This window comes from Otolemur garnettii, unplaced genomic scaffold, assembly GCF_000181295.1.
Source record: "Otolemur garnettii isolate 467f Iridium unplaced genomic scaffold, OtoGar3 scaffold00032, whole genome shotgun sequence".
Lineage (NCBI taxonomy): Eukaryota > Metazoa > Chordata > Mammalia > Primates > Galagidae > Otolemur > Otolemur garnettii.
In genome coordinates this window covers 6,605,555-6,625,849 of record NW_003852427.1, presented here as the reverse complement: position 1 = coordinate 6,625,849, position 20,295 = coordinate 6,605,555, and the positions used below count along the sequence as shown (strand labels likewise).

The following is a 20,295-nucleotide window of genomic DNA, read 5'->3' as shown; positions in this document are numbered from 1 at the left end:
AAAAAAAAAAAAAAAAGGCAAACACTTGATAAAGAACCTAATAAAGATTAGAATGTAAGAGAAAAAATTTCTTTTTGGTTTTCTGATTAGTAATTTGAGGATTTCTATACACTTGGAAAGTAGGACTTTTGTTGTTTGTTTTCATTTGGAATCATGGCAATACATGGATAACCCTCTTGGTATTTCTATTTTTTTTCCTCAAGTCTCATTGGAAAGTCCCTGGTTTTTCTATAATTGGTGAGTTTAGTCTTGAAGAGTAAAAATTATAATTAACATTTTATTAAAAATAAAAGCCACCTTAAAACTGTATTACCTTATAAAATAAAATGGTAGACTATATTACCTTTTCATGTTTTTTAAATGTTTATTAATATAGTAAGATTAAAAGAGATTGAATTTATATGTTAAAATTTAAGAGCTAGAGTTTATTATACACAATTACTTTTATGGTGATTTTTTTAAAATTATGGTTGAATTTTTACATTTTATTTTTGTAGATATCATTTTGGTTGTCTGAGTTACATGTATTTTGGTTAAATATTGATAATTGCATTTAGCAAATTGAGGAATGCATACTTACATAAAAATTCAACATAATTTAAAATTCCTCCTCATAAATTAAATTTTGTCCTTTTACAACTGTATTCCATAATTGGAGTAAAAATCTGTATTCTTAAACATACTGTTTCTTTTAATCCTGTTACAACAGAATTATTTGGGAGTTTATTACCTTTTTATTTAATTTTTATCCAACACGTTGTCCTAATAAAAGATGGCTTTATTTTTGTCAGCAGTCATACTACTTATTTCATTATCAGCTTTGCATATTTTGTGACCAGAACGGATTTTCTTTATGCCAGAAAGGATATTAAAACATCTGTTAAGTGCTTTTTTCTTATGCAGTTGATTTCCATTTGTAGTTTTGTGTACATTTATACCTCTGCAAAATTTTACTTACTCAGGTGTCTCTCAAGTTATTTCTTCTCACTTTAAAGTTAGTATTATTTTCAAATTTAAAGCAAATATTTTCAGTAATCATAATGTGCTATGTATCACTTGTATCTGTAATTTGAAAATGAATTTGCTGGGCTTAGTAACAAGCACCTGTTGTTCCCCCTACTGGGGATGGAAGGGGCTGAGGCAAGAGGATCACTTGAGCCCAGGAATTCAAGACTCCAGCAAGCGCCAGCCTAGATAACAAAACAAGACTGTAACTCTAAAAAACATTTTTTTAATAAAGAGCAAAAGTGGTTCTCTTAAGTGATTATCTTGAAAAATATGAATTATCAAGACTTTAAAAATTAACCTTTTATTGCCAAGATTTCTCCTTTTAAAACAATAATTTAAATATAATAATTACTAGATTAGCAGTTATCAAACTTTCTCATCTCCTTTATGATGTAAGATATTTAAAAGCCACATATATAAACTTTGTACACATATAATCTATAGAATTAGCATGTCATTTGATAAGAAGGAAACTTCCTAACTGTAGTTCGAGTTGTATTACTAACCTGTACACCTTGAGACAAGTCACATAAATAATCTTAATGTAGATAACTTATGTCAAAAGATTGTAAGAATTGTAGGGTGCTTCCCAGATATTAGTAATATATAAAAAGTCATCTGTGCCTTGAGTTTCTTACCTGTAAAATTGGAAGTTATATTGAGCTGATCATTTTTAGCTGTAAAGTTCTGCAGTCTGTGCTACGGCTGATAACTGCTATACTGAAGATGTTTCAGTAGATACACGAGAGTCTCAACAGTGGTTACCTCTGGGAAAATAAAATTTCTTTGCGGTCAGCCATAAGGATAAGAGATTTATTTTCTACTTCATACTTGTTGATACTGTTTGCGGGGTTTTTCTTGTTGATGTTATTTAATAGTGATTATTTTATCACAAAATAATTTTTAAAAACTGTTAAGAACAAAAATGTCTTGATTTTCCATACTAATCTCAGCTTTGGCTATCACATGTAACTCACAGGGTTTTTTTACCTGAAGTAAATACTAGAAAAATGTTTAGTGTGTTCTGTGTCTTATTTGCTGTAGCAATATTTTGTTGCTTAGAAATGTAGTAGAGCTATAAGGGGATCTGGAAATAATTTGATGAAAGCTGTTTATTTTAGATGTGGCCTAGAAGGGGACATTGTTATTGTAATTACCTTACTTGTATTTAACATTTTATAAGTCACATGAACATAAATGCTCTGGTTTAATTAAATCTTCATAATAATCCTGTAAAGTGGTTGTTTTCATAATTCCACTTGATAGGTAAGGAATCTGAGCATTCCAGAGATTGGCACTTGCCAGAGATCAGACTTTGTCTTACAGAAAAGACAGCACTAGTCTTTTGAATATCAATCCAGTGGTCTTCTTTCTGTTGCTCTTTAGATTCTTGAATTATTAAGCTGTTGATACTAGTTCTAGAGGGTTTTGTTGTAGTGGGGTTTTTGTTGGTTTGAAGGGTTTTGTTTTTAGAGACAGGGTTTTGCATTGTTGTCTAGAGTACAACGGTGCAGTCATAGCTCACTGTAACCTCCATCTCCTGGGCTCAAACAGAACACTTGCCTAAGCCTCCTGAATAACTGGGACCACAAGCACATGCCACCAAGCCTGGCTAATTTCTTTTATTTTTTTGTAGAGATAAAGTCTCAATGTGTTCCCCAGGCTGATGTCAACCTCCTGGCCTCAAGCAATCCTCCTACTTTACAAAATACTGGGATTATGGGCATGAGCCACTGCAAAGGGCCCTTGTTAGTTTTTCTTTTAAGCAAACTTTCTGTGGTTGACTCCTTATTGAACAAAAACTAGCAGTGTGTGTTAACCAATTGGATATAGTACATTTATATCACATAGCTAGATTTCTTTCATAATTCTGTATTCCTAAGGTTATTTAGACAAGAAGTTACTATGATTTTAAATGGCTCAGTTTGTAAAGACAGTGGATTAACATTAAAGTATAGGGAGGACTTCTGTAATGATGCACATTTAGATGGTCATTTAAAAGCAACCTGAAAGTCTATTACACGAAGTAATTTTGTTTTGTTTTGTTGAGAAAATGCTAAGACAGAATGAGTCATTTTGCTGGTGAAGGAGCAAGCCAGGTGACTACCATCTCTGGTTTTTTAGTCATTAATATATTAATAGGAGTTTATTTAAATCTCTTCAGGATCACTTACATTTTAAATTAATAAATTATGCTTATTAGTTTTTGTGTCAAATACAAGGTCATGGTAGAATGATTTTCACAGATTTGAGCTCTTACTTGGGTACATGCTTATTGTAAAAGAAAAAATAGAAAAATATAAGCAAGGCCAGGCATGTAATTCCAGTGATTTGGAGGCCAAGGCACAAGAATCACTAAAGGCCAGGAGTTCAAGACCAGCCTATGCAATCTAGCAAGATCCCATCTCTACAAAAATAAAAAGGAAAGAAGGAAACAAAAATATGAACAAAATAAAACTCTAGAATCTTACCATGTGGATAACACTGTTAATATTTTGGTGTATTTTTTCATACTTTTTTCTTATATATATTGCTAATCTTTTGAGATAATATATTTATAATTTTGTTTCTTCTCTTCAGTTAATATAACATTTCCTGTAATTGTTAAAAAGTGTTTATAGAGAATGTTTTTAATGTATGTATAATCCACTGTGTAACTATATCATAATTTCTTACCTTTCTGCTCTCTTGGATATTAAGGTTTAAACATTTTTGCTAATAAAATTAATGCTGTGATGGACATTCTGTTATAAAAGCTGCATGTTTTTCATTGTTTCATCTTATATTCTTAAAAATGGAAATACCGGGTCAAATATAGTGCATACTTTTAAGGTTATTAGTACATACTCCCAAATTGTGTTTTAGGGAGTACTTTCTAAAATTTATTTTTCTTCTTTATTGTCATTCAATATATTATGAATGGTAGTAATATTTGAAGCTTAAATTTAATTTATAATTTAACTCAACCCAAACACTATTTTGTAAAATGAAGTATATGAGAAGACTTATCAAGAACAGACTTAGATATTTATTTGAAATGGAAGTGCACTTGGTTTCACCAATGGGTATTTCCTCTGTTCCCCTAATTTCCAGAGTTGAAGCTCTTTGGCAGTCTCACAGGTCATGCTCAGTATACTTTGCTCCGGTGCCCCCTAGTGCTGGTCCTGTAGAAGCAGCCTTCAGTTTTTCTTCTCTGTAGCAGAAAACATCCTTCCTTCATCTCCTTCTGGACATAAACAAAGACATTTAAAGAGCCAGGTAAATAAGAGTTAGGGCTAAAATAATGTCCCTATTGCCTTCTTTGGCCTGGGGATTTGTAATTTATCCTCAGTTATTTTTTTCTGGGAGGAGCTGTCCTGCTTTCTGTAATCTTACATTTGTGCTACTCTTTGCCTTACCCTGCATGCTTCTATTCTAGACAGTACGGAGGGCCCGGGGCAGACCTTTCTTATCCTTTAAGTCAAATAAAGTCAAATGTTCCCCAGATAGCTACAAGTCAAATTATTATTGAGATGTTTAACTGCAAAATTTGTTCCTCCATCACCATCTTGACTAAAGGTTTTCCTTTGCAAATTCTAATGTATTGACCTCCGAACATACTAGAGAAAGGAAGAGTAAAGATAAATGTGAGAGAGATGGTGGTCCAGACCTGTGGGGAGACAAATTTAACCTTCCTGTTCTTCGCACAAACATACATTTCTGCAAATGTATTAGAAATAGGCTCAAATAAGTAAAAATCTACAGGCTGCTCTCTATACCTTTTTTTCCTCTTTCCTAGACACTCTTCAGAGTAGCAATGAACAACAGAGAGCTCACTCAAGTCCTCGCACAGAATTCCTATAATAACAAAATATAAATAGCACATCTCTATCTAGGAACAAATTTTTAATAGCATGTAACTATTTTATTTTCTTAGAGAATCTTCCCTCTTCCCCCTTTCATTTCCTGAGAATTTTATCCTCATTAGCTATCTAGTTAGTTCTAAACCTTTCCTTTTGGTCCTTCCATGACTCCAGCGTTATTCTTTAATAGATGTATTCCTGTTGATATTATGTCCAATCACAAGTGCTTGATTGGCTGGTCTAGAAAAATTAAGGGAGAAACATCCAGGTCATATTTAATTCCATTTCTTACTCAGCTGTCACAATGTTCTTTTATAAAAATCTAGATTTCAGAAATAGGTGAATGTTCATACCAAGTTCTGAACTCTAAATTCAATCCTGATAATCCTCTGGAAACGTAAGAACTTTCAAATCATGGTTTCAGCATTCCATTAAGGATGCCATGTTGGTGTTTGTAACCATATTCCTGGGCCTCCTAATATAGGAGCTTGCTTTCTGGTAGGGTCTTCCCCCCCTTATCCCCCATAGGATATCCTAAGGCTTCCTCAGTTTCACAGGCCTTCACATGGATGCTGCTTTTATCTGCAAAGAGATAGCCTTTTAAGTACCTAGTTTACAAATACCCAGATTCTTTAAGATATTTAATATTTTACTATGTATTATGAATACATAATAGCTCTAAGTAACAGTCGGGGTAAAAAGATGTATTGATCCTTTCTAAACAATAATTATTACAATGTAAAAATATGTGTTAGCTGAGCTTATCAGAGGCCTAAAATATATTGTGAATATATAGACAAAACATAACACTCCCCACTTTCTAATACAGAGATTAAAGATTTGTTCTACCAAAATTCATAATAAAAGTGTACTTTCCTCTCTGGCCATTTATTTGGATAAAAACTAAATAGGCATCTCATCCTACTTAATATCTACTGAGTGATACAGTAATGCATTTTCCTTCTTACGGTAGGTTTTTTATTTTGAAATTGTTTTTTCCTAGTAACAATTACTAAGTGTTTGTTAAAGGACTTCTTGTTGTTGACTCTTACCTATATAGGAAGCTCCCATTCTTCCACCACTTTCTGTGTTAGAACATGGTTTTTCAAGTTAAACATGAGTTTGAATTTTGGTTCCACTTCTCAGCTACCCGTGGCAAAATAAGCAAGTTAATTCACCATGAGCTCTAGTTTTTTGATGTATGAAATGAGAATGATACTAACTACTGGATAGGTTTATTGAGAAGATTAAATTGAGAGAAATGTTTCAATTAATAGTAAATGTTAGCTGGGCACAGTGGCTCACTCCTGTAATTCTAACAACTCTGGGAGGCCAAGGTGGATGGATTCCTTGAGCTCAGGAGTTCAAGACCAGCCTGAGCAAAGCGAGACCCTGTCTCTACAAATAGAAAAATTAGCAAGTGTTGTGGCAGGTGCCTGTAGTCTCAGATACTCGGGAGGCTGAGGCAAGAGGATCACTTGAGCCCGAGTTGGAGGGTGCTGTGAGCTATTGATGCCATTGCATTTTACCCAAGGTAACTGAGTGAGATTTGGTCTCAGAAAAAAAATAATAAAAATAAATGTTGTTTTTCAGCATAATATCTCAGTCCTAGTCTTTGCTTTCCAAATGTTCTCTACTGCCAAAACCAAGAGTTGATACTAAATAAACTGTTGTCTGAGACTATGGGCATACCTAAACATGCTTAATGGCTAGTGTAGGTTTGGGATACACTTGGTAGTTTTTGTCCTCCATTTGATTTTTTGGGATAATTTGGGAATCACGTCTCTCACTTTGGTCCTAACAGTCACTACTTTTCCCCTGTTCCTCTGACTCCTTCTTTAGCTTCCTTCATCTTTGTACACTACAGGAAAGAGAAATCAGAAGATCTTTTGGAACTACAGTAGGCAGCTTAAGGGTTCCTGGATCATAAGTGGATTAGCCTTTGAGGCAATGGCAGGAGTCAGCAGGTGGGGATTCAGATCGCCAAGAACAGCAACAACACTGAAAACTAGGTATTACATTTGGGGTTTAAATATGCAATAGTCGTTTTATTGTATATTCACAAAAGTTGCACACTTCCCCCCCCCCATCCCAAGAAAGACACTAGTAATTATTCATACAAGAGGGTAGTTTCAGAGATGTAGCATAAAATTTGCCCACCATAATGGTGATATCCTTTTTGTCTTGTTCCTTTTGTCACTTGTTCCAAGTGAGTGAATTAAGTTCTCTTAGTTTTATATGTAATGTAGATAACCACAGTTTAGGTTAAAAATTAATGAACCTTGTTATGTATTAGTCACTGTGCTAGGTACCAAGAAACATAACACAGTCTGTCTCCAAAGAGCTTTATTGCCCAGTACAGGCTTAGCAAACTACAGTCTACAGGACAAATCTGACCGTGCATTTTTTTTTTTATAAATTAAGTTTTATTAGAACACAGCCATGCTCATTCATATGCTGTCTCTGGCTACTTTCATGCTATGATGGAAGAGTTAAATAGTTGGGATATAGATTTAATAGCTTGCAAAGCCTAAAATACTTACTCTCTGATCTTGTACACAAAATATTTGTCAACCCCTGGCCTAATAAGGTAGCAAACCTCCTTGGTCTTGTTTACCAGACTTTGTCAGTTAGAAAATGCTACTTATTGTGAGTAGAAGTTTAGTTTTTTGCCAGCTTTTCATCATGAAAATTGATTGTGAAATTCTTAGCAGGCTTTATTTTCATATTCTGAAATCTTTCATCTGGTCTAAATCTTTGTTTTATTCCTTTAACTTTGTCTTATTTTTGCCCACTTCAAAAATGTATGTTTGTCAGCTAATGTTAAAACTGTAAAGTGTCTCAAAAGTTGCTCCTCAAGTCACTATACATAAAGTTGAAAGTTGTACTTATTTCAGTTTACTTAAATAAAGGTACATTTAGCTATAACTTCCCATTCTTCCTACATGGGGCAACTTTCAGGACACCCTGTAGTTTTATATGTTTACTAGTTTTTCTGTGGCTTTGCTTTTTGTCTGTGACTATCTTAATGATATTTTATAGCTGTAAATAAAAGGACAGCTAAATTTGATATTCTACTAGGCACATAAAATTGTGATGTTAAAAGGATATCCACTTAAAATCTGTATGTGTGCATGTATTTAGGAATTAAACTCTTGTACCTTTCCTTACTGACTATAATACTGCGATAGTTGGCTATTGTAGGACAGTCTGCATTTAAGATCTTTTTTCTTCCTAAAATGTCAGGTATGAGCTTTTCTGCCTTTAGGAAAGCTTCATTCTAATACAACTTATGTGATAAATTCACTAATTGTGCCTTCTTTATTTGGGCTTCTTTGTTGTTGAGATCTTGCTGACTAGAGAGTAATTTAAAAATGTTGAAAGAGATTTCTCCTCTCCCTTCCAAGTACCAACCAGACCCGACCCTGCTTAGCTTCCAAGATCAGACGGGATCGGGCGCGTTCATGGTGGTATGGCCATAGACGAGATTTCTCCTCTCATTTGTGTTAATAGATTACTGATAAACTAAAACTATTTTAGTCCTTTTACATTTGGGCATATGTAGGTTTCAGTCTTATCATTCTTTATTTCGCTAGATGTATAAGGAAGCAAAAATCTTAGCCAGTCTAATGAAGCTACTTGCAAATGGATACAAAATATAACCAGGATATTTTGATTTAAATCTCAGTGTAGGGTGACACCTGTGGCTCAGTGGGTAAGGGCGCTGGCCCCATATAACAAGGGTGGTGGGTTCAAACCCAGCCCTGGCCAGCTAAAAAAGCAATGAGAATTGCAAGAAAAAAATAGCCAGGTGTTGTGGTGGACGCCTGTAGTCCCAGCTACTCAAGAGGCTGAGATAAAAGAATCGCCTAAACCTAGGAGTTGGAGGTTGCTGTAAGCAGTGTGATGCCACAGCACTCTACCGAGGGTGACAGAGTGAGACTCTATCTCTACAAAAAAAGAATAGCCAGGTGTGTGGCGGGCACCTGTAGTCCCAGCTACTCGGGAAGCTGAGACAAGAGAATAGGTTAAGCCCAAGAGTTGGAGTTTGCTGTGAACTGAGATGCCATGGCACTCTACTAAGGGTGACAAAGTGAGACTCTGTCTCAAAAATAAAATAAAATGAATCTCAGTATAATCTTATTACCGGACTCAACTAAATTCCTTTACAGAGCTACTCTTAAGAAAAAGTGCTTTTGATGCCAAGCTGCTTTCTGAAAATAAGATTAAATATTGGTTTAATTTAGGAAAAAAAAATTGAAAGGAAGCACCAATGTAAGTACCATATATAGCTTATATAGACTAAGAGAGATGATAAAATAAGGTGCATTACTCTTCTCTTAGGCCAGGTTCAGTGGTGCACCCCTATCTATAATCCTAACACTCTGGGAGGCAGGTGGGTTGCCTGAGCTCACAGGTGCCAGAGCAAGACCTCGTCTCTAAAAATAGCCGGGCATTGTGGCAGGTGCCTACATTCCCAGCTACTTGGGAGGTTAAGGCAAGAGAATCACTTGAGCCCAAGAGTTTGAGGTTGCTGTGAGCTATGATGTCATAGCACCCTACCAAGGGCAACAAAATGAAATTCCATCTCAAAAAAAAAAAAAAAATTATTCTTCACTCTTTACCTTCACGTCCCACCCCCTATAATCCAGGTTCTCTCCTTTGGCTAAAAAGGAGATTTATTTAAAAATTCCACTGTATTTTAGTTTCTCAAAATTATAGTCTGTATAAGCAGCACATCTTATTCTTGGATTATTCTGTTTCAGTGTCTGTTGGTGTACTGGCTAGCTACATATGTATACTACATAGCTAGCCAAATATCTATATATATAGATGTATCTATTGGTGTACTAGCTAGCTATAAATATATAGTACATAGCTAGCCAAATATCTGTGTGTGTGTGCGTATACAGGTATTTGAGTATTCCAAGTTTCAAATTTCTTACTTCCATATTTCTGCCTGCCTCTGCAAGTTCCACATATTAATTTTCATATATTATAATTTCATCACAACAAAATGATAAAGAGCATAGTCTAGAGGCAGACTGCTTTGGGTAATTTACCATTTCATAGTTGTGTGTCTTTGGGCCTGTCACTTAACATCTCTGTACCTGTTTCTTCTTATGTAAAATGGGAATGATAATATCAGTACTTGTCCCAATTGCAAGGATTAGTTGTTAATCTGTAGAAAACATATTAGTGCCTGCCACATACTAAATGCCAGTAAATGTTAACTTTTATTATTATTGTGTTCTGGCCCAGAAGAAAATAAAACATAGCATGTAAGATGCTCTTATTTATTCAGTGTAAATTAAGCATATTTAATTTTTTTCATAATGAATTATAGTTGTTAGATCTGGAGAGAAGAAAAGATAACCAAATATGAGGAATGTTAATATCTTTTTTCAAATTAAAAATCAGTGATTTATATTTTAAAAGAGTTAAAAGTAAGAATACTAATTTTGTGCTATTTAGAACAAGCTTATGCTGGGCATGGTGGGTTACACCTATTATCTTAGCACTCTGGGAAGTGAAGGTGGGTGGATCACCTGAGCTCAGGGGTTCAAGACCAGCCTGATTCAGAGTGAGACCTCATCTTTAAAAATAGCCAGGCATTTTGGCGAGTGTCTATAGTCCCAGCTACTCAGAAGCTGAGGCAAGAGAATCACTTGAGCCTAAGAGTTTGAGGTTGCTGTGCAATATGATGCCATAGCACTGTACCAAGGGTGATAAAGTAAGACTTTGCCTCAAAAAAAAGAACAAATTCTTATTATTTGTCCTGTTCAGAATTTAAAAAAATAAAAATAAAAATATTTTCTGTCTCACTCTGTTGCCCTGGGTAGAGTTCTGTGACATCATACCTCACAGCAACCTCAAATTCTTGGGCTCTATCAATTTTCTTGCCTCAGCCTCACAAGTAGCTAGGATGACAGGCACCTGGCACAATGCCTGGCTAGTTTTTGTATTTTTAGTAGAGATGAAGCCTCACACTTGCTTAGACTGATCTTGAACTCCTGAGCTCAAGCAATCCGCCCACCCTAGCCTCCCAGAGTGCTAGGATTACAGGCAAGAGCCACTGTGCCCATCCAGAACCTTTTAAATTTTTTCTTTTCTTATTTTTTTCTTTAGATTATCATCTACTGTTGTTCTTCAAGGGGCATTAAGAGAAAAGCCTACTCTAAGACTGGTTAGCTTAATACTGTAATTTTAAAGTGGCAAATCTGAACTTTTTTTAAAATCATGATTTAACAGCCTGAAAATTTCTAAAGATAGTTACTACACCATAACCTAGTAATGGCAGACTGCCTGTACTTCAGTAGAATCACAGTCTTGGGAATCATGATTCCAACTATGTAAATCAAAAGAAAAGTAGTAACATGCCAACATCATGAAGTGGGATAAATAAAAAGCTCTAAGTTCTGAAATCCAAAGGAACCTAAATTCTGCTCCCAATTGTTCAAAGAGATTTACTGTATAAGATTAGCTAACTGTTAAGTATACAATATTTGTGCCCGTTTAGCTAAATTTGTAATTCTTTCAGTGGAATCTAACTAGTTATAATGAAATAAACCTCAGCACCCAAATAATATTTAGACTGCATCTAAATCTAGGCCAAATTTTATTGCTTTATATTCCCAGTTTCTTCTTAAAATACTACTACTAATTAGTCCATCAGTAAGTTATTCTGTGATACTAAATTTACAGTTCTTCAGATATATTGGGAAGTAACCATTTTACATAAAGGAATCTCTTGCCTACAACTCCAAATCCCTAGAAGGATTTGTACCTCCTAGCACCTTTTTTAAGATAAAAACTCAACAGTTTATTGTTTGGAATGAACACATTTACCCCTAGGATTGTGATGTCCATATTAAGTATACTGACATTTCATTCAGTAAATATTTATTAAAGAATTGCTATATGCTAAGCACTGTTCTAATACTAGTGATGGAACAGCGAACATTCAGTCTTTGAATAGTAGGAGGCTTACTGATTTGCAACTATCTGGTCTTATTTGAGTTCCTAGAGTTAATTCAGCAAAATCAAAGAATGATACAGAACACAAGAATACCCAGTTCAACCCTCTTGTTTATATATTTAAAGGATCTTTAATCCTGAGATTAAAAGAATTTCTCTCATCGCATGGTTAGTTAATTGCATTGCATACTTTTTGTTGTTCTTTCAGTTATTCAGCAAATACCCTCAAATCTTTTCTTTATTAAAAAGATGAATAATGACCAAAAAAATCTTTCATCAACCTCAGAATATTTCTCCAGCAGTAATATTGTTTTTCTCTAGTTCTACTTTTTTGAAAGGGTTGACTTCTTACCTTCCTTTCAATACACTACAATCTAACTTTAGGACTCATAACTCCATTGAAAGTGCTGTCACCCACAGCCTCATAACTGCTTATCCTTGAGGCACTTTCTAATCTTTATCTGTCTTGTCCCTATGTGGCATTTGTCATTATTAATCACTCTATCAATTTTAAGCGTTTTTTTACCTATTGTCTGACAAACTCTGCTGGTTTTATTTCTCCTCCTTAGATCATTTTCCTGACTTCTTCATAAACTCTTTCTTGTCATTCATCTTTTAAATTTTGGTGCTCCCCAAGATACTTCTCACCTTTTTCTACATATTCTCCTTGAACAGTCTCATTCATTTTCATCACCTCTCTTGCCATTTAAATGCTGAGAACTTGCAAATCTTTATTCTTGCTCAAATTCTTTCCCTTAGGCTTTAAACTCATACATCTAACTGCCTATTAGACATCTCCAGGATATCTTTTAGGGATCTCAAAAATCATCATTAAAATTGAACTATTGCTAACTGCATTTGTTCCCGTTTCTTATCTTGGTGACATCTGCCACAGTCCATATAAGAAATGGGTGATTGCTTAGAAAATTAGTAATAATCATAAACAGCCTCTACCTCTATTACTCCCTACATTCTATCCATTCTTCTACTTTAATTTATCTACACATGTAGATGTGTAGGATACTAACACTTTCTTTCCAGGCCATCATTCCAGATTATTCCTATGGCCTTTGTTAATATGTGAGAAAATACAGAGTAAATACTCAGGAAATGAACTTAAGGAGTATACAGCTCTACGTTTGGACCATTACTCTGTCACTTAGAATCTGTGGGTGCTCTGAATCCCAGTTTCCTTATCTGTAAAACAGGAGTATTACCAGTTATTTCATAGGGTGATTGTGTGATTTAAATTTTTGGTCATTAGAACATTTGGTACATAATAAACTTTCAACATAAGATTGTAACAACTCTTAAGTTGCCTATTTCACATCATTCTCCATTGTGTTTTTAGTTATGATGCTTTTCTTAAAAAACGTTACCACTCCCAGGGTAAAAATCCTGCTTGAGTATCAGTAAATCCTTATTACTATCAGGATAATATTCAAATGATTTAACATGGTATTTTAAATGGTCTTCCATGTAAATGGAAATGAATCCTGTTTTCCTTTTTAGCTTTTTCTTGCCACTCTCCCCTGTTTATGCCTCAGTGATAATAAATTAACAGTTACTCCAGAGCGCCTGCAAGCTTTTGAACATCTGAGCCCTATCTGAAACACCTTTTTCTGTAGCTAGATATGTAACTTTTGTCCTTCAGGATTCAGCTTACATGTTACTTTCTTTGAGAACACACTCATGACTACTTTGGACGTTGAGTTAAGTTTACTAACTAACACAGGGCTCATGCTCTCTCCCACCATAGCACTACTTACACTATATTGTGGTTACCTGTTCCCTCATCTGTTTCCCTCAATTCATTGTGAATGTTTAAAGAAGCTCAAGGACTATTAAGGTTTGGTTATTGGAGGAACGTTCATTAAATATTCTCAAGAGGGTGTCTTTTTTACTGTTCCTCATTTGTTCTTCCAAATATTGCACTTATATTAGCAAAAGAAAACATGTATGTAATTTTCAAAGTATCATTTTTTGAGATGTGGAGTTCTCAAAAGGGAATGAGTCCTGCCATCTGTATAAAACAGAGTTGCTTAAAGAATTTTAGTTTAATGCTATACTTTTCAAAGTAGTTCCTAACTACATCAGCCTCTTCTCAGATAATTATTCTCTATTACTTTTTGAAATGCTGATATCTGCATTTGTCTTAACTCTTTAGTCAATGAGAAGAATATGAGCTCTGATATCAGGCAGTCCTGGCTTCAAACTCTTGCTAAATAATGACTACTTCTTAGAATCTATATGTAAGCCCTAAAACCAGTGCCTGACATATTGTGGATGCTCAATAAATTTAAATTTCTTTTTATACTTTGTAAATGTTTTTTAATATGGGCTACGTAGTATTATTTGGCCATCCAATCAAAGCCTGTATACCCATCCAATCTTAGATTAAAGCCTATCCTCCTACGAAGGTTCTTCCAACTCAATTGTGTCTGCACAATCAGAGCTAATACAATAAATGTGAACAATTAATCTTTCTAATTGGTCTGTCTGTTAGAATGTTAACTCTTTGAGGGCATGGACACTGTCTTAAATTTATCATTCTTCTCTATATTTTGTAGAATGCTAAGACTAAGGGAGAAGTTCAAGAGACATTTATTGCTTTATTTTTATCAGTGTCAGCCTAAATAAACCATAGTTATAGAGGAAAATCTGTCGGGAGCAGTTGTACTGCGCATTCTATAGCTAACTTGAGCTGAGTGTTTCCCATTGTCAATTTCATTGTCCCTCATATTAGGACAGATCATGAAGAAATAACTATACTAATTAATTCCCAACTGTAAATTTGGTTTTATACATTTCCTTGCCAATAAACTAGTTTGATTATTTTCCATGTATTATTTCTTCTGGGTCAGTTTTCTAGGATATTATAACTCATGCTTGCAAATTTGAATGTGTCTTACAGGAGGATTTGTTGGTATTGAGGAAAACAGTGAAATCCTTTTTGGCTGTTTGCCAACAGTGCCTATCTAATGTTAATACTCCAGTGAAAGAACAGGTAAGAAATCAGTTAAGAGCTCTTAACAAAACAACTTAAAAGCATTAGTGAACAGTAAAATGTAATTTTTAAATCAGTTCTTAGCATGTCCATTCCTAGCATTTATGGGATCTGGAAGAAGAATGTAGATGTAAATATGTTATAAAACAAGCAAACAAACTTGTTATATAAAATACATTTGGCTGGGCCTAGTTGCTCACACCTATAATCCCAGCACTTTGGGAGGCTGAAACAGGAGGATTGCTTGAGGCCAGGGGTTCAAGACCAGCCTAGGCAACATAGTGAGATCTCATCTCTACAAAAGAAAGAAAATACAGAAAATTAGCCAGGTGTGGTGGCACATGCCTATAGTCCCAGCTACTTAAAAGACCAAGGCAGGAGAATTGCTTAAGCCCAGGAATTCAGGTTACAGTGAGCTTTGATCAGATCACTGTATTCCAATCTGGGTGACAGAGCAAGATTCTGTCTCTTAAAAAAAAAAAAAAAAAAGCAAAATACATACTTTCCTTCTACTTTAACAAGTACATTCTTATCACTTAGAAGGCCAGGTTGAAATTTAGAGTTCTTGACTCCTAAGAATTCTATGCTAGAACATTGAGAATCTAGGGAGCTCAACTCTGGCCTGTCCTTTAGCTCTTTCACATGCAAGTCAGAACTTCTCACACATGCATGTGAATACTTCAGCCCACAAATCAAAACTCTGTCAACACCACCCACCTAAACAGCTGCCTGAGGATGCAGCATTATACCTAAGAAGAAGCATTTACAGGATCTGACAATAGGATCATGGCTGTCAGGGCAAGGAATCCTTGAGTCTCTTGGGCAACAGTGTAAAGTATAGTTTAGTAAGCAGGTAGGCATATCCTTTTGGTCTTACAGATTACTTACCCCCTTGAAAAGGGCACAGCCGAGAGAAAGTCAGGATGGGCCAGGGAAGCACTTTTTTTATGATACAACACTTTTTTTTTTATTATACTGTCCTATTAAGGAGTATGTGTGTATGAAATAGAATATATGTATTTCTTATTTTGATGATGGGCAAGAAAAAGAGTCTGGTTTAAAGGGTATAGTATTACTTTGCTCTTTCTTCTTCTTACAAATATGTTGCCACAGGTCTTTTTTTTTTGTTGGGTTATCATCATTTAACTTAAAGTGGAAATAGATGATTTTTCCTAAAGTTTATGCTCTAAATCTGCAGAACCCTACCTATGCTTTCAAGAATTGCCCACCTCTGCCCATTTAAGCCAAAAATCCTGTGTGTCTACATCAAACCTGCTTGGTCATATCCAAACCTATGGCTTGGTTGAAAAATATGTCTCTGGATTCTTTTTATGCTCCCTTCTTTACAAATGGCTCTTACTAAATATCTTAATATTTCATGGTTGTGCAGTTCAGGGCATGAATTGCCATGATTCTTGCTGGATCTGAACAGCCACGTATACAGCCATCTCCAAATAAATGCCAAAATAGTATTTTCCCATTGAAATCAATTTTGAGGGTGGAGGAACTGGTGGTTTGTACTGAGATGTCAGAGCCCTATTTTAATCTACAACAAAATCCTTCACCCAGTCCATTAAATAGTGTAAACTTGGCAGTATACCTGTGCTGTTTTATCTTTGGGGAAATGTGTTGAAAGTTCAATAATGTGATTAAATTTGGGAGGATGCTTTAGATTCCAGTTTTTATATGAATGGTCTACTATAGTCATGCATCACTTGATGGCAGGAATACATTCTAAGAAATGTGTCATTAGGTGATTTCATAATTGTGTGACCATCATAGAGTATACTACACAAACCTACAAGGTATAGCCTACTACATATCTACTTGCAGTAAGGAACCTGCTGTTTCAAGGCCATATGTAGCCCTCCAGATCCCTCAACCAAATCCAAACTTCGCTGAACAATCACTTTATTAAAGGAGTTGGTTCTATAAAATTTAGATTCAGTCCAAAAGCCATACTCAAGGATCCAGAAGGCAACATGTGGCCCCAAGGCTACAGTTCTGCACCCCCACATAGTGCTATAGTGAATACTATAGGCAATTATAGTGCAGTGCTGAGTATTTATATATCTAAACACAGAATTAGTAAAAATATAGTATCAAAGATAAAAAATGGTACACCTGCACTGTACATTACCATGAATGGAATCTTCAGAATTGATGTGGGTAAATGAGTAAGTGATGAGTGAATGTGAAAGCTTAGGACATTATTGTACAATCCTATAGACTTTACAAACACTTTAGGCTACTCTAAATTTATAAAACAAAATTTTCTTCAGTAATAAATTAATCTTAGCTTACTATAACTTTTAAACTTTATAAACTTTTTAACTTTTTAAATTTTGACTCTTCTGTTGCAACACTTAAAACACAAATACATTGTACAACTGTGCAAAAATAATTTTTCTTTTTCTTTCTTTCTATTTATTTATTTATTTATTTTGAGACAGAGTTTAACTCTGTTGCCTTTGGTAGACTGCTGTGGTATCAAACTCTTAGGCTCAAGTGATCCCCGTGTGTCAGCCTCCTAAGTAGCTGGGACTAAAGGTGTCCACCACCAAAGCCCAGCTAGTTTTTTATATTTAGTAGAGATGGAGTCTTTTTCCTGCTAAAGCTAGTCTCGGTTCCTGAGCTCAGGCAATTCACCCATCTCGGCCTCCCAGAGTGCTAGGATTATAGGCATCAGCCACAGCACCTGGCCAATAATTTTTCTTTATATCCTTATTCTACAAACTTTTTCCTGTTGTTAATCTTTTTTATTTATTCATTTACTTTTTAAGCTTTTCTGTTAAAAACTAAGATACAAACACACTTTACCCTAGACCCATGCGGGGGTTAGGGTTATCAGTATCACCATCTTCCACCTCCCACTGTCCCACTGAAAGGTCTTCAGGGGCAGTGACGCACATGGAGCTGTCATCTCCTGTGATAACAATGCCTTCTGGAATATCTCCTGAAGGACCTGCCTGAGGCTGTTTTACAGTTAACTTTTTATTAATTCCTTAACGTAGAAGGAATACACTCTAAAATAATGATCAAAAATATAGTATAATAAGCATATAAACCAGTAACATAGTAATTTATTATTCTCAAGCATTCTGTAATGTACATAACTATATGTGCTATGTTTTTCTGACTGGTGGTGTAGTAGATTTATTTATACCAGCAGCACTACGTGAGTAATGCATTGCACTAATGGTAGCTACTACATACTGGGGCTACAGGATTTATTAAGCTCCATTATAATTTTATGTGTTCACTGACAAAAATGTCATTAATGTGGTACATGACGGTATTCAAAATTTTTTTATGTTAGTTTTTTTGTTTTGTTTTGTTTTGTTTTGTTTTGTTTTTTGCAGTTTTGGCTAGGGCCAGGCTTGAACCCGCCACCCCCCGGGTATATGGGGCTGGCGCCCTACTCCTTGAACCACAGGTGCCACCCTATGTTAGAGTTTTTAAAAAGAATCCCAAATAGTAGCTTACAGATTTTTATTACTGCATTATGATTTGTTGAATTACAGAGTTTGTCTTAAAACTTATGCTAATTATTTGATTAAGTATATAATTGATTCCTAGACTCTATCATAATCTGTTATATCAATTTTATATGTTTAGAGTTGTATTAAACTCATTTTTATAGACATGGTAGCTCATACCTATAATACTAGCACTCTTGGAGGCCAAGGTGGGAGGATCACTTGAGATCCTAAAGAGTTCAAGAGCAAGACTCCATGTCTAAAATAAAATTTAATAAATTAAATTTATTTTAAAAATAAAAAAATTAGCCAAGCATTATGATAGACACCTAACAGGCAACTGAGGCAGGATGATCTCTTGAGCTTAGGAGTTAAAGATCAGCCTGAGTAAGAGCAAGACCCTATCTCTACTAAAAATGGAAAAATTAGCCAGTCATTGTGGCAGATGTCTATAGTCCCAGCTACTCAGAAGGCTGAGGCAGGAGGATCACTTGAACTCAGGAGTTTGAGGTTTCTATGAGTTGGGCTGACACCATAGCACTCCAGCCTGGGGAACAGGGTGAGATCTGATCTCAAAAAAAAGAAAAAAAAAATTCAAGTCAGAATCTCTCAATCAGCTATTTTTAGATAATACAACCAAGTAAAAGAACTAGATTATATTTGGGGGAAAAAGTCTTATATCAGGTGTTTAATAACAAAAAGTAATTTTATTACCTTTCAAAATCTAAACTATATAGTTATTTTGACACTTAAAATTTATATTATGATACTGTTATTGAACTATGTTTTAATTTGATACATTGCCATTAGCATTGATCTGTAGTTATATCTATATTTGTACAATATTTTGTTGATGAATTCCCTTTACATTCCAGGCTTTCATGTTACTCTGTGATCTTTTGATGATTTTTAGCCACCAATTAATGACAGGTGGCAGAGAGGGCCTTCAGCCTTTGGTGTTTAATCCAGATACTGGACTTCAGTCTGAACTCCTCAGTTTTGTAATGGATCACGTTTTCATTGACCAAGACGAGGAGAACCAGAGCATGGGTATTTGTAACTACCATCTTGTTGATACTGATTTTGTTTTACCAACCCCAAAAGATAGGAGGAAGAAAATCAAATTCAGTTCAAAAACTTACTGAGATTTTGTTCTTAAAAAAAATTAGTAGTAATACTTTCATATAATTCAGAAACTAATCAGAATAAAAATGTATATAGTGAGGTCTCTCTCCTTTAACATTGTACTTGAGAGGTTTTCTTCCTATCATGACAGAGCTTCCTCATTCTCTTCCTAACAGCTACATAGTATTTTTTGTGTAGATACAGCATAATTTAGATAACTCATCTTATATTGATTGATGTACTGACATGGCTAATTTACAATTTTTAGCTATTATAAACTATCCTATAACAAATAATTGTGTACATTTGTCATTTCTCACATGTACCAATGTGAGAATAGAGTTTTCCAAAAGAAAATATCCAGTTTCCCTTCTGTTCCTGAGTGATCATTGTATATTACTTAAATGAACAAAATATACCTATAAGATATTAAAAGCTGTCACTAGTTAAAATTGTGCTGAGCCTGCAGAATGATAACTTAGCAGAATTAGACTGAATTGTTCATGGCTTCTTATAAGTGTCACGTAGAATGAGTTATTTGTAAAATAGATGATTAAGCCCTCAAAGATAATATAAAATACATATCTGACCCACAAATCTAGTTGGTGCTATTCAGATGTTCTGTACTTAACAGAACATTTTTTAAAATACTCAGCTGTGAAACTGTGTGTTTATTTAGAGTCTGTATTAATCCCAGGAACCAAAATTTACCTGCTACTCATCTTAAGCAAAAAGATTTCCAACTTTTGAAAGTATTGCTGCTTCACAACAGTACTAATTAGTAGAAAGGAAAAAGAAAGATAGAGAGTTCTTTTATGAATATATAAATGTAAAGAAGAGAATGCGTGACCCCGAA

At 34.8% G+C, this 20,295-nt stretch overlaps 1 protein-coding gene across 4 annotated transcripts in view; it reads left to right on the top strand.

Annotated features, from left to right (window-relative positions):
• STAG1 (stromal antigen 1) overlaps window positions 1-20,295 on the top strand; it is a 412,760-nt gene that overhangs the window by 367,427 nt on the left and 25,038 nt on the right. For all 4 annotated transcript variants that reach the window (XM_003789415.3, XM_023513064.1, XM_023513065.1 and 1 more), the window contains 2 exons: window positions 14,743-14,835; window positions 19,190-19,364. In XM_003789415.3, coding sequence (XP_003789463.1) covers window positions 14,743-14,835; window positions 19,190-19,364 — 268 coding nt within the window. The remainder of the gene's footprint in view (window positions 1-14,742; window positions 14,836-19,189; window positions 19,365-20,295) is intronic.